This window comes from Musa acuminata, chromosome BXJ1-4, assembly GCF_036884655.1.
Source record: "Musa acuminata AAA Group cultivar baxijiao chromosome BXJ1-4, Cavendish_Baxijiao_AAA, whole genome shotgun sequence".
NCBI classification, from domain to species: domain Eukaryota; kingdom Viridiplantae; phylum Streptophyta; class Magnoliopsida; order Zingiberales; family Musaceae; genus Musa; species Musa acuminata.
In genome coordinates, this window is record NC_088330.1 from 44,581,515 (window position 1) to 44,596,124 (window position 14,610).

The 14,610-nt window shown below is 43.1% G+C and overlaps 1 protein-coding gene across 1 annotated transcript; it reads left to right on the top strand.

The window, feature by feature from the left end:
* The first annotated feature begins 786 nt into the window (after nucleotides 1-786).
* LOC103982102 (zinc finger CCCH domain-containing protein 2-like) lies at nucleotides 787-2,143 on the top strand. Its single transcript, XM_009398914.3, has one exon. It carries the CDS (start codon nucleotides 1,003-1,005, stop codon nucleotides 1,915-1,917), a length of 915 nt encoding a protein of 304 aa, XP_009397189.2. The 5' UTR covers nucleotides 787-1,002; the 3' UTR covers nucleotides 1,918-2,143.
* Nucleotides 2,144-14,610: the final 12,467 nt, after the last annotated feature.

A 14,610-nucleotide genomic window follows, 5' to 3' on the forward strand; every position in this document is an offset into this window, starting at 1 on the left:
CATCACCGCACGCGACACTCTGATGATGAGGATTTGACCCCCCTTTCACGGTTTGGATATTTTTCGGATTCTTTCAGCAGCAAACTAGCGCGAGATAAAGGCACCGGGTGGTCGGCGAACCTTGTGTACCATCTAGAGTCCATTCACCGTGATGTGTCAGAATGATGGGAGCCGTCAGATTATTTTTCTTTTTGGAACACGAAACCGACAGGCGGCCACAGAGTTATCGGACCTTCTCCGCCACCGTGTCTCGTCTCCTGTTAGGCGTCCATAGGACATGACACGTGGCATGATTTTTAACCGTCGAGACTGTCGGATCCTTTGTCCATTTCACAACACAGCAAAGCAACACGGTTGTCCTTTCTTTTGTCATTAATTGAATACATCACCGAAGCCTAAACAAATATATTTTTCTTTAGTTTTCTTAGATTAATAAGGCTAGTTGAGTCATCAAGAATCCGCACCTAATAAGCAGTTACTTGTGGATCCGATCCAACTTCCATTACCCTGTCAAATTGCTGTTAGCCAACTTTCCTACATTATCTCAATCCACTCCGAGATCCACCGCTTCGTTCTCCCATCTCGTTCCCATGCATGCATGCATGCGATGCCATGCCATGCCATGCCATACATACGGCCATCTACGCGTCAATACGTACGCGCGTACGAACACCTCCATGCAACGGTAGAGTGAGGATCTCACGCCAAGTGGCGCTCTCCATTCGCGAACCGAGCGCCATGTGTACGGTTTCGGGACGCAAAGGGCGCCACCCACCTACTCTCGTCTCTCTCCTCTCGTCATATACTGCCCACACGGCCCAAACTCGGAGGCGAAGCGCACCATCGCCGGTCAGGTTCGCAATCGCGAGGCATGCATTCGCTTCCCACGTAGTCCCTTTGCGTGCAAGCCGATGCCCTTCTCCTCCGTTTCACTGGTCCTCTTTCATCATCTTCCCCTCGCCTGAGGATTAACCCTTTGGATTTGCTGAAGCAAGTGTAAGCATGGCCAACATCGTATGTGCTGATCAGCGGCACCACCTGTTGTGCGAGAAGAAAGCTCTGTCGGATCTCGACCTGCCTCACAGAAAGCTCCTGCAGCGGCCGCGCCTCTCTGTCCTGCTCCCGGAGGTGGAGGACGACAGCGGCGACGGGGCGGTAGATGAGGTGGTGGACGTGTACTCGAGCGACGAGTTCCGGATGTACGAGTTCAAGGTGCGGCGGTGCATGCGCGGACGGAGCCACGACTGGACTGACTGCCCCTTCGCGCATCCGGGAGAGAAGGCCCGCCGCCGTGACCCCCGGCGATACCACTACTCCGGCGCCGTCTGCCCCGAGTTCCGCCGATCCGGATCGTGCCCCCGGGGGGACGCCTGTGAGCTCGCCCACGGCGTCTTCGAGTGCTGGCTCCATCCGGCGAGGTACCGCACCATGCCGTGCAAGGATGGGCGTCGGTGCCGCCGCAAGATCTGCTTCTTCGCGCATTTCCCGCGGCAGCTTCGTATCCTCCCCTCCCACAAAGATGACGAGACGAACTACTCACAATCCTGCTATGGTTTTTGCTCAGCCAATGACAACTCAGCTGCCGCCTCTGGCTTCTCTCCCACATCGACGCTGATGAGTTTTTCTCCACCCATCTCTCCCTCTGCCGGAGAAATGCACTACGATAGCAAGCAGATGAATTTTGGATTAATCAATAGGTATATTGGTAATAATACGGGTCGTGTTATAGATTATGACGTTGTGTGTGAAGAGTTGATGAATTCGTTGGACGCCATGGAACTTTCGGCATCACCAGCGACCAGTCCTGCCGCTGCCGCACCCACGGACGCCAGGGGTGAGTGGGCGGTGAAAGGCGGCAATAGCAGCAGCAGTATGTGTTGGCCAGATCTGGAATGGGTGAACGAGCTGCTGATGTAGCCGGATGATATATATATAGTCTTGTTGAATCTTTTATTGTGAAGGTTTGAAATTGTTGAGTGGGTTTTTTTTTTTTTTTTTTTTATCTATCAATCTATCTTTATTGTTTATATTTGTATTTCGTGATATGGAGTGTGGAGGTAGGCAGAGACTGTAGAATCCCTTTAGTCTGATAGCCTGTCCTTTTTGTGTTCCGAAAAGAAAGAAATAATGTATATATTTGCTCTGCCGGATGATCCAAAGATCCGAATATGTAAGATTGGGTCGAGACATTAGTTAATTTTACTGCACGTGGGTGTTCTCCATCATGGTGCGGGAACCTCACATGCGTTTGGAAAGCTAACTGGTGCTTGGTTTAGGTGAGATGCGATGATAGCGTCCTTAATTCTACGATGTGTGTCCTTTTTCTCACTGCAACGCATCTTATTCGATCGTAAAATATCATTGAAGTAATAGGAACGATAGATGTCGTGGAGGTGACAATTGCGGTGTTGCAAAAATTGATCTCGAGGTCATTGACCTCGATAAAAAGGTCATTGATCTCGATAAAAAGGTCATTGATCTCGATAAAAGGTCATTGATCTCGATTCCGGTTGGAGATAAGTTTTTATATCGGATAAAAGAGGAATAAAATATTTTAAGAAATATTTTCTTAGGGGATAATCTTTCTAAGACTCTTGTCTACATAGACGATAAAAAGAGAGAGAGAGAGTTAGATTGTCATCGTCTGTTTTGGATTTATGTTCATATGGGTAGACCAATGGGGCAGGTCGTGTCTCGTTAATTTAATTATCACACATAAGTCACTTATTGAATGATAATTGTTCGATGATATTTTTTTTATATTTTGTTTCCTCAAAGTTGCACCTTGAGAACTCTTCCTGAGAGGTTCGAAAGTATATCTATCAGCTTATTCAACATGTGCATCATCTGTAGATGGAGGAAGGTGCTATTGAGATGTTTGCTTTAGATAATAAAGGATATGGTCAGCTTGCTTAATTTGCTATAGGGATATCAATCATCGTCGCATAATAGCGATATAGAGGTGCCTGTATCGGGAGACGGGAGGTGGGAGCTGGTCATTGTTGACATGCTCCTTTTCCCTCTCCTCTACTCCTAGCTTGGGTAGGATTCTGATCCTATCCTCCTAGAGGCGCTCGAAGAAGGTCGTGGTGGGTTCGCTCTTCAAGGTGACCTATGGGAGGAGTCGAGGTGGCCTCCTCTGTTTGTCGTCAAGGTGACTAGTAATGTCTTAGCCTGATCTACCCAATCTATAGCAGGGATATTGTGATATCCTAACAAGGTCATGGATCGATCGTCGATCTAATATGCTGCTAATCTATAGCGGAGACACTGCGACCTTCATCGTCACTCAATCTGTGTTATTGTCTACTAATATAAAAGATTATATCTTGGTCACTTACTTAATCTACCAACAAACCAACTTTGGATAAAGGAAGCTTGTTCTCATCAACTATTGCAAGAGCCAAGGCATGCTATTCTACTGCTTATCACCAAGGTGAGCGTCTCTCTGCTTGTTGTCAAGGGACCCACGTTGAGCGATGGGTCTGTTGTGGGACCACCAAGGGACTTATGTAGGCCTATGGCGGGGATACTGAAAAGATCTCATGTTGTTGATCTGTCCCTTCTCTTTTGCTTATTGCCGAGGCAAGCTATGGGAGGAGTTGAGGTGGTCTCCTCCTCTACTTGTCGCCGAGGTGAGTTGTAGGAGAAGCCCTTCTTCTATTGTCATAGAGGCCAACCATGGGAGGAGTTGAGGTGGGCTCCTCCTTAGCTCGTCACCAAGGTGGTTTGTCCTCCTTCCTACTTATCGTCGAGGTCTACCATTGGCGAAGTCGAGGTGGGCTCCTCCTTTAGTCATGGTTGAGGCAGGAGTTGAAGTTGGCTACTCCCTCTGTTGATCTAGTAGGCTTGTTGCCTACTCCCTCTGTTGAGAGGCACAATTCAAGTAGAGGAAGGGTGATCTCTATTAATGGGATCCCTCGGAGAGCTTAGGGATCCATCTCGAGTATAGGAAATTTGTTTCTACTGAAGAAGAAATCATTTCTCTCTACTTGTTGTAGTGGGGCCAAGGGATCTACCTCATATGGAGAAAACCAAGCTAATTAGATATTACCCTTGTATTTGAATCTTATTAGCATCATAGTTCTTGTACTAAAAAAATTTACATTAAAAACTCTATAATTCTGAAAGTGAAACAAATAATCTCATTTGCCATAATATCATTAGCTATATTAATGGAAAACATAACATGTGACACCAAGTGCTAGATCAGAGTAAAAATGATAGGTAAAAAGATAATTTCAATATCCCTTATGTTTCCAATTATGAGGTCCAGTTACCCTACCACCTAGTCAGCCTCTTGTAATGCCGTCGGGATGCTCAAGGCATGGTCATCAACTTGCTTAGCTCTTGGTATAGCAAGAGCGATTGCCATTGGGATGCTTAGGGCATGGTCATCAGTGTTGTCGCCATCAAGGTCATCCTCCTCATGCCCCTCCCCGTAGATGTGCAGCCTAGCACCCACTATGACATCCCATTCCTATCCTCGCTTGCACCAACTTTGGCATTTAGGAAGCCCACGTCATCCTCCTTTATGCAATCATCGCCTACGATTGGTTTGCTATCGAGACCTGGATCGACGCACAAGCCATCTTCCTCCTCCTCTTAGCTTCCCTTCGCTTGTCCCCTTATGTAATGCTGCTCCTATGGCTCTCAACATCGTTACTAGAGCTCCCCACCTTTGTCATCATCTAGGTGACCTAGCTCATGATGCTGTGGAAGGGGATGTATAGCATAAAATCACTATAGAAGCTCTCAACTCCTATTCTTCGTCATTTGGCTCTTGGGCCAGGCTTACAACAACGTTAGTGGATTTAGCCTCATGCTCTCTTTGCCACCTTGTCTATCACCGCCTGAGTTTTGGGCACCCTTCTTCTCATTGCTCACTACTAACGTAGGTAATAGGGTGGTGACCATGCTGAGCATCCTGATAGCGATCTTTCTCTCTATGCCAAGTGCCAATCGGACCATGTGGTAGGGCAAATGGGCCTCCCCCTCTTCATGGGAGCCTACGCCTTCGTGGGCCTCACCGTCACCTCCTCATGGAGGTCATCTTCGGTTGAGTGGTCTTCAACTCCATCTAACTCCTCTCCATGATTGATGATACACTCACCAAGCTGCTTATCAGAGGAAATAGAAGGGATATTAAAATTATCTTTTAGCTCATTACTTTTGCGCTAATCCAACATATTGTGTCACATGTTATGAATTTTGTCAATGTAGTTGATAGCGTTGGGGCAAATAGGGTTTTTTTACTTTCAGAACTATATGGATTGCATTGTAAATTTTTTATGTACAAGGATTATGATGCTAATATAGTCCAAGTATAAGAGGTAATATGTAATTAGCTTGAGAAAACCTATTTTTTGCTAGAGATACCCCTAACTCCCGATCGGATTTTGTTTTTGCTCGAGGCACCTCCATTGGTTGATGAGATCTTGTTCGATCGATTTCCATCAAATAGATTGTACTAGGTTAGTCATATAGTGCATCGGCTGACTTGCTCACATAGCGTATTGATGGAGATCAGAATATCATCACATTATTACGATGGTCTAAAAGGATACAAAAACTCGTGTTTATTATATCGGAGCTACATAGGCCTAAATGCCCATGGGAGACCCATCCTACATATATTTTATTTTTTATTATATTATAGTAGGATTTAGGCATGAGACGTATTTGTATTAGGCTTTAGGCTTGGGCTTGGTCATCAAAACAGGATATCATGGACACATCTTAAAGTGCACATAGTAAAGGATCTTTGAGTGTACACATATCTTATCATATGAATCCCTAATTTCCTCTCTTCAGAAGACGGATACATGACATTCATGGAAGGATGAATACCAGTCCTTGTGGACCTCTTTACCCATCACTCTTCTAGAAGGAGGTATGTGACACTTATCTAAGGGTGGACATTTGTCTCCATCCTATGAATCTCTACTCACTTCTCTTATAGAAGTGAGCATGTGTCACTTATCCAAGGAACATCCATCCTTATAAAGCATTGTAAATTTTTGCCTATACCTGTTACCTATTGGGAAAATCTTTGGGGGCGACATCACGTGCACAGCGAAAGAACAAGAAAACAAAATCCCCGATTCCCAAAGAGATATTCGTCGTCGTGCGAAGATTGGTGCACAAAATCCGCGAAACTAAAAAACTGCGTATAGAATAGATTGTGTTACCTAGGGAGATCATATATCCCTGTTTCCTTGCAGATCCTTAGGAGAGAGTGAAGGAGGTCAAGCGTCCTCTTCTCTAGCGGTGATCCACACAGTAGGGTTGTGACGATACTCCTCAAAACTCCAGGCCTGCTATGAGGTGGAGAGGGGAAGGAGAATAGGAGAGGCAAGCAAAGGCTCTAACCTATGAGGCTCTGAATCCCTCCTATTTATAGAGGTCCCCTGTCAAACCCTAATGGATCCTCACCTAGTGGGTATTGGATCTGCATCCAATAACCTAAGCCTTTTAGATTAGTGGATCTCTATCTAATAATCTCTCACGGGCTCTTATTTGATCTCGTCTATGGGATCCAATAATTCAGGGGCTTATTTATCTAATAAGACAAGGGCTCCATCGGATATCTCATATCCGAACCTCTACTTATCGCAATACCTACCATATGTGTGTGACCCTCTAGGCCCAATATCGAGCTGGCCGTGAGTCATACATGTCAGAACTCCTTCTAACTTAGTGAATTATTATCTCTGTAATAATTCACTTGACTCATCGACTATGGACGTACTAGGCCACTACGCCGTAGTCCCCAGATGATACAATAATAATTCCCAATCCATTGGACCTCTCTGTCCTCAGTTACTGTGTACCTATAGTCCCTCATCCATATAATATCTCAGAGATCGTATATCGAGCATGGTGCTGTCAGACCCATACGGTTTCTACTCGAGTCTCGCTCTAATCGGATTCTCCCGGAGAACTCTTTCTCTCTCAACCCGAATAACCCTGGCTAGGGATTTGTCTGAGCAAGAACATATGAGATATTCCTCTCATGACGCCGAGAGTGGATGATCCTCTATCGATACTCAATAGTCCTCATAAGGTCGATTACCACTCCCAATGACCAGCTGTACTAGATATGAGACAGTCAAACCTATAAGTCTAGTATCAAAGAGTAGAGCACTTATATAGGACATCCTTGGTGTCTCAAGTCTAAGGACCAGATATACCACTAGGACTACAGAATCGCTGTCTGACAATAAGGCATCATCAACCATCCAGCATTCCGTAAGCGGATCAATCAGTGAACTCATTCTCCAATGAGCACCTGTACTGTATCCCTAGTGTCTCTACACGAGCAACTATGAGACCCGTTGCATCCATCATATGGATGAGTATACAGCACACCAGTCTGTCCGGTTATCACGATGTCCCTCTCGAGTAACCTATGACCGGGATTATTTAGGATATATGTTTAAAGGTGAATCGATCTCATTTTTGTGATCCCATCACGATCCGATTCCCATTGCACAAATCCAAGGATATCACAATATATATATGTAAAAGTGATATATGCCAAAATATAATAAACAAAAAGATTCTATATCAAGTCATACGTGCCATCACTCACGTGATTGGCTTGCTAGGCACCTATGATTAGTATTACCAACTGTTATCAAACGAGAAATAATGTGACTCTGATACCAACTGTTAGGAATGAGTCAGCACTAAGGGGTGGGAGGGGGGTGTGAATTAGTGCAGCAGTAAAATTATCGGTTTCACAAACCTTCGTTTCGATTAAACCCAATTCCGACGAAAACCGTTTCATAAAAATGTTTAACATAAAAACACTTACGTAAGCGTATAATGAGGAAGTATGGTCATGAACAAGTAAAATGATTTGTAGCAAAGGTAATCAGCAAAGTAAAAGGCAGCAAACCGATTTTATAGTGGTTTGGTCGTCGTGACCTACATCCACTCCCGATTCCTCTTCCGTCGAGACCACCGACATTCACTAACGGTCTTCCTTCAATAGGTGAAGACCAACCACCTTTACAACTTGATTCTCCTTTTGACAGGTTCAGGAGAGAACCTTTACAACCCATTTTAACAAAGCTTCCCTTACACTCTCCCTTAGAATGGTCTCAAAACTTTTGGAGGAGGGACTACACTTTACAAGGGTTTTCAACTCTTGAAATATAGAGTTTTTGTTCACTTTTCTTGCTACTCCATACAGTAATAGCTGGGGTATTTATAGACCGCTAATGGCCTTAAAACTTGGAGCTAAAATTCAAGTCCTCAAAATTTCGGGGTAGGATGGTACCACCACCTACAGCCTAACACTAGGCGGTGCCACTGCCCAGACTAGCGGTATCACTACCTGACAGTCTCGGAGACTGAGACTGGGTGGTACCATCGCCAGACATAGTCTCGAAGATTGTGCCACGATGGTTTCACCTATTGGGTCACTGTTTGGGCCTTTTATTGGGCCCAACACAGTCCATACATGGGCCCAACTGTATCCTAATTGGGTTGGCCCAATTTCAATTCTAATTATGTGCTAACTACGAAATTTAAGACATACACTAAGCAAATTCGGTCCGATTAGTCTAGGTTTCTTCCGACGAACTTCTGACGATCTCTCAATAATGTTCCAACGGACTCTCGACAAGCTCCTAGACTTCACTATGATCTTCTTGGCGAGTTCCGACGAGCTTCTTCGGCAAGCTCCTGGACTTCTTGGTCAATTCTGACAAAACTTCCAACGAACTCTCGAACTCCTAACGAAATCTCGTTCTTGACTCTAAAACTTAATTTGCTTTATGTCTTGATCACTATCATAGTTAATCCTGCACAAATAAAACCTACTTCGATCTAGATAATTATTATAAAACTTGATTCATGTTATTTGGTATGTCATTAGTCCATTGACGCTTCATCCGATTCTTCGGTGCATCATCCTCTCTTGCGGCCTATTGTCCAATCGGCTAGTTGACCTCCGTAACTCTGATTTTTCTGGCGTAATTTTCGCTCTTCTTGGATCGATGCCTGAACTCATGCACCGAAGCCTTCTGCCGATACGTCGACCGATCCTTCGGCTCAACGCCCAATCTTCTGACATGTTTCTAGTCCAACATGTTTCTTTCTGCTTTAATTGTGTCTCCCTGATCGAACATTTCTGCGTCACTCAAAACACAGATCAAATTATAAACACTATCAATTGGTTTCATCATCAAAATTCGAGATTCAATAATGATTACTTAATAATGAGCTTGTATGGCCAAATCATTGGGCCTCACATCAACCTCCAATGGAACCATCAGAGATTTGAGTAGATCATAGTCCCAGGGATCAATCTTTCATGACCATCTAGTTCTGCCATGCTATCTATCTAGATAAATCAGCACGCAAATGGAGGGTTTAGATATGAAACTCAAGGGTTGCTTGATCCTATAAATAGAGGATGCCTTACCTTCATTCTCTTGATGCATTCTTGCAACCCTTGCAATCGGATCTTTTAGAACTTTGAGCTTTAAAGTGAATAGTGGACTCCTGAACCCCACATTCGAAGGTCTGAGATGTCTTATTCCTCCACATGGGATTTGGATTAGTTGTCGATACCATTATTCCCCAAGTCTCAGTGAGGCAGACTTGCTCCTCCTTCAGGGGTGAGTCTCTCGAGCAATAAGGTCCCATAATCCTTGATGGACTCCTATAATTTCGACTCATATATGAGTCTTGAAGGTTTATAACATGTAAAGTTTGTTATCAACATCCCACTTGAGTTTGGACTTATAGCTACTTGGCCTAATAATCGACCCTACATGTTGAATCACTATTTTCATACATACACCACTTGAGTTCTCCCTCTACTCTCTTTTTATGGAGTGTCGAAGGCTCAACATTATTCCTGATGTTGATTCAACCTACTTCCTGTTTGTGGAATCCACGATCATATGAGTGAGTAGTGGGTCATTGAAGCGGAGTTCAATCTCACGCATCAGGTTGGGTAATTGCATATTCTTTTTAAGATTTCTTTCCTTTGAATTCGAGAACTAACTATCTTGTTTTCTTTTTAACTAATATGAATTTCTAGGGTTCTCTTCCACTGTGTTGACAAGCACCATCTAGACAGAAGAAGTAGGTGGTGCAAGAATAATAGAATGATCTACCGATACAAACCTCCTCGGGTCGTCAAATTGGCAATCCCTTTATGCTCCAGTTGGAGCATAGGGCATGAGCATGGGCCCTTCTGGTGAGTTAGTGGCTTAACTGACGTGAACTCACATAGAGGTTCCCCTAAGGTCAAACTTGGGGAACTCAATATATGGTGGTCGTCGTCCGTGGGAGCTTCCACTATAGGCAACACAATGGAATTCGGAGGATGATGCACCTTATGCTAGATTAAGTCTTTTTCTGGAAGCACAATAAGAAGCAAATGATGTGGCTAGTATTAAATCATATTCTGGTTGTTCGATACATGGATTAGGGTGGAGCCAATCGAAGAAACCACTTCCGAGTTTGTCTCATGCTGAGGTGTTGGGAAGTTGGGGATTCAAGCCGAGATCTTCTAGAAACTATATCGGGGGTATACCTGATAAGTCCGTCCTCTATGATATTTATGTTAATAAAGGTTTGGAGGATTCGGTAAAGTAATACAAGTAAGAAAATGAAGGAGAGAGAATCCTCTAAGAACACACCCGAGGGGTGTTTTTGTAGTGAGTGCAATGGGTGATCGAGATAGCGATAAATATCAGGAATGGTTACATACTCCATTCAACCATCAATGAACTAAGAGATCACGTATCGGCCTATCAAGGCAATGGTTATGGCATAACAGTTTTTGTCAATCTAGCTTTCTTGTCACGTGAGACTGGGATCCTTTTGACATGTCAGGCGAATGGGAGTGATGTGTCGTTGGCTGCCTACATGTCGTCACACTCCTCATATCATTTATAATCGACAAATAATCCAAACTTTGACGTGTGGTAATCGAATCAAACCATAGGAAAAAAAAAAAAAGTCATAGGCAGGTTAATATTAGCCTAAAAACACTGGTTTATGTCCTCCTCCATTGCGCGTGTCCACTGGATGCAATGCATGCATTTAAAACAAGTCTTTCCATGTTATGTTTTCCTATCGAAGAATCATTTTCCCTTCCAAAAATTCTAAATTTCACCACCACAAAAGGATCTCATCTCCATTGCACTCATCACAGCAAGCGGCTCATTCACCATGGAGGTTAAGAAGTGCATTACATGCTCTCTGCTACTAATCATGCTCCTATTGGCTTCAGGTCACCCACTGCTTTCAATCTGCCCACATAAACATTCGTTTTTTCTTCATTTACTCGTGCTATTTCATGGCATTTTCCATCGAAAGCTTGAAATTAGGTTATTTCATGTTTGATACAACCATCAATATGAGACCATTTTCCCAAAAGAAACAACCATCGAATTATGATTCTTCTTCTTCTTCTTTCTTCTTCTTCTTCTTATTGCAGAAGTGGATCTAGTGGTTCCTGCGAGACCTGGAGTTGCGGCGGAATCTAAATCTGTCGTGTGTGCTCACGTGAACAACAAGTATCATGGCTTCTGCTTCTCCAACAGCAAGTGCAGTGACTCATGCGCGAGTCAGGGCGCCATCGGTGGACATTGCTTTCTCTTCTTTGTCTGCCTCTGCGTGGCATGCGGCTGAAGTAAGCAGCGCTGCCCTGCACTGCACCGATGTCCGATCCTCTGCACTGCTTCTCGTTTGCTTCGTGTCGTCGAAACTAAGGTTTTTATTTTTGGGGAGGGGTAATAAAAAAGTAAAATTTACTATTAAAATATTTATCAGCTAACTAACTTAGCTGACGTATTCGATTTCAGCTTCTTTTATGTAATGAAAACTAAATGATGTCATGTACAGCATATGGCTGAATACATTAAGAGATGATTATTATGTTTTAGTGGCCAACCTTATAAGTTGCACACGTAATGCCTTTTTACAGCTCAGTTGCAGAAGATAGAGTTCCATTTCTCAGCGATCCCTTCAATTCTCAAATGCTTATATCTTTATGAAACACACGTGAGCTACATTATAGCTACAAACATTTTATTTGGCAAAAGAAAAATTCCATTTTTGGGCACCGTCGATCTTCGTGGATGATTTTAGATCAAGTATAGAACTGATGTGACCATTGTTTGTGATCAATCGGGACCCAAACAGGTGAAGTCCAATCAAGAACTATTGGACATGCCGCACCAACTTCTTTTGATGACAAAGGGCCTACATGATGATAAGGTTGCCCTCTTGCGTTTGGCGATGCGGGTTCAACCTGATCCAACTGCTTGATCAAATGTACGGACAATCACACTACGCTTCAGGGTTCATGTCGAGTTGTTCGTAACACGATTCTTTCGAAACTCAAGTTAATTTTAAGTGACAACTCGATAAATAAATAAAAAATATATCTAATTTTTTTTGGATAAATTAATAGTATTTTCAAGATAGTAATAGTATCTCTATTTTCAAGGTAGTAATAGTATCTCTATTTGCTACAACATCGAGTTAGTTGCAATGTATCCGTCCATTGCATCTTTTCAAGATTATCACGACATCTCTGTTCGCTGCAACATCGAATCGACTACGATATCTTAACTCGCCATAATTTCAACTTGTGATGATGTCTCCATTCATCGTCTCTTTGATATGGTCATGACATTTCAAGTCCATATACAACCATGATATTTTGAGTCCGCTACCTCTTTGAGAAGGCCGCGGTATTCCAAATCCATCACATGTCCAAGATAGCCACAATGTTTCAACTCTGCTCTGCCTTTGCAATGACTATAGTATTTCTTCATGTCACTTCATTACAATCGCAACACTTTCTTTTTAGCATCACATATGCCCTCGTTTGTCTCCTACATCCGACATTTCTTATATAGGTAGTTTGAGTCGACAAGCCCCAAAGTTCTTACATGTCTCCTACATCCAGTGCTCCTTACATGGGTATTCAAGCCGACATGCTCCAACTCTCTTGCACATCTCATACGTACTGTGCTCCTTATGTGGGTAGTTCAATTCGATGCACTCTAACGCTCTTGTGCATCTCCTACATTCGTCATTTCTACTATAAGTAATTCTAGTTATCATACCTCATTCGTACATCTCCATTTAACACTCTCTTTGCGTGCAGTTTATGACAACACACTCTCCTACGTTCGACACTCCTTCACAGACAATTCAAATTGGCACGCTCGACACCCTCGCACATCTCCTACATTCAATACTCGGACGATTCAAGGTGGCATGCTCTAGTTCTCTTGTGACTCTCCTTATGCAATCAACTCAAATCAACATGCTCGACGTTTTTGAACATTTCCACACCCCACATCGGCGCCGTTAGTATAGGATGTTACTTCAACTAATTTTAGTATAGGTAATGATTGTCGTGTTAGACATTATGATATGACACAAAAGTTAAATTGTAGATGAAACTAAATTTAAATTGTCACAGTAAATTAAAATAAAAAGAAAAAATTGGCGGAAGATTCATCTTTTTAGCCCGAACCTACCAAGGTAGGTTATTCAGTCCATTTCACAGCTTACTCCTTAATAAGAGTATTTGCCAAGTTATTTACCTGATAGGTCTTAATTCTGTACACGATGATCTCCTGCCACGAAGCCTCCTAATTTCCTTCTCATCCTCCCCAACCAGACCTCGTCAACAATGCATGTAGATAGAGGACTATCAATCACTACGATTCAGAATACATGCATGTCAATGCCTAAAAACTTGGAATCTACTCATATTCGGTTCATGTCTACCTCAATTGTGCAATCACTGAATGCAAGGCAAGCATTTGAAGCTTTCAGTTCATGTCATAATTTCCTATCGAAGAATCTTTTTCCCTTCTAAAAAGTCTCAACTCCACCGGTATAAAAGGATCCGATCTACATTTGCGGTCATCGCAACAAACATCTCATCCCAGCAAGTAGCTCGTCACAATGGAGGTGAAGAAGTCCGTCTCATGCTCTCTGCTACTAATGATCATGCTTCTTTTGGCTTCAGGTGACCAATCCAATCTTGCATAAAAAAAACACAAAACTCTCTGTGCCAACAAGTTTTTTCCTTCATTGGCTCGTGCAATTTCATGACCTTTTTTTTCCATCGGAAACTACAAACTAGATTCTTTCATGCATGTTTGAATATTCGACCACTTTTCTCGCCAAACAAAAAACAAGTAGTTGATGGCTCATACGATCGATCGTATGAAGTGATGTCTGAATTTTCTTTACTCTTACATGATATTAAAAACAAAGAAAGCAAGAAAGAAAGAAATCGGTGTTTTTTTGTTTCTGCAGAAGTGGATCAAGTGGTTTCGAGGGCTTCTCTCGATCGAACGTGCGTCAGCCGGAATAAGAAATTTCATGGCGCTTGCTTCAGCGACCACAAGTGCCACGAATCATGCTCAGCTCAGGGTTACGACGATGGATATTGCTACATCTTATTTCTTTTCTGCGTCTGCTCCGGACCATGCTAACAGCCCACGGTGTTCTGCATCTTATTGTCGAGTCTTTCCAAGTCAGTCCGATCGAAGTCTCTCGGACATAGTTTGTCTAAACCTCCAACATGGTAGTGGTGTTGGGATTTGAAAC

What these genes read in the sequence shown, in the direction of transcription:
- LOC103982102 (XM_009398914.3), top strand. Translation starts at nt 1,003, where the DNA reads ATGGCCAACATCGTATGTGCTGATCAGCGGCACCACCTGTTGTGCGAG.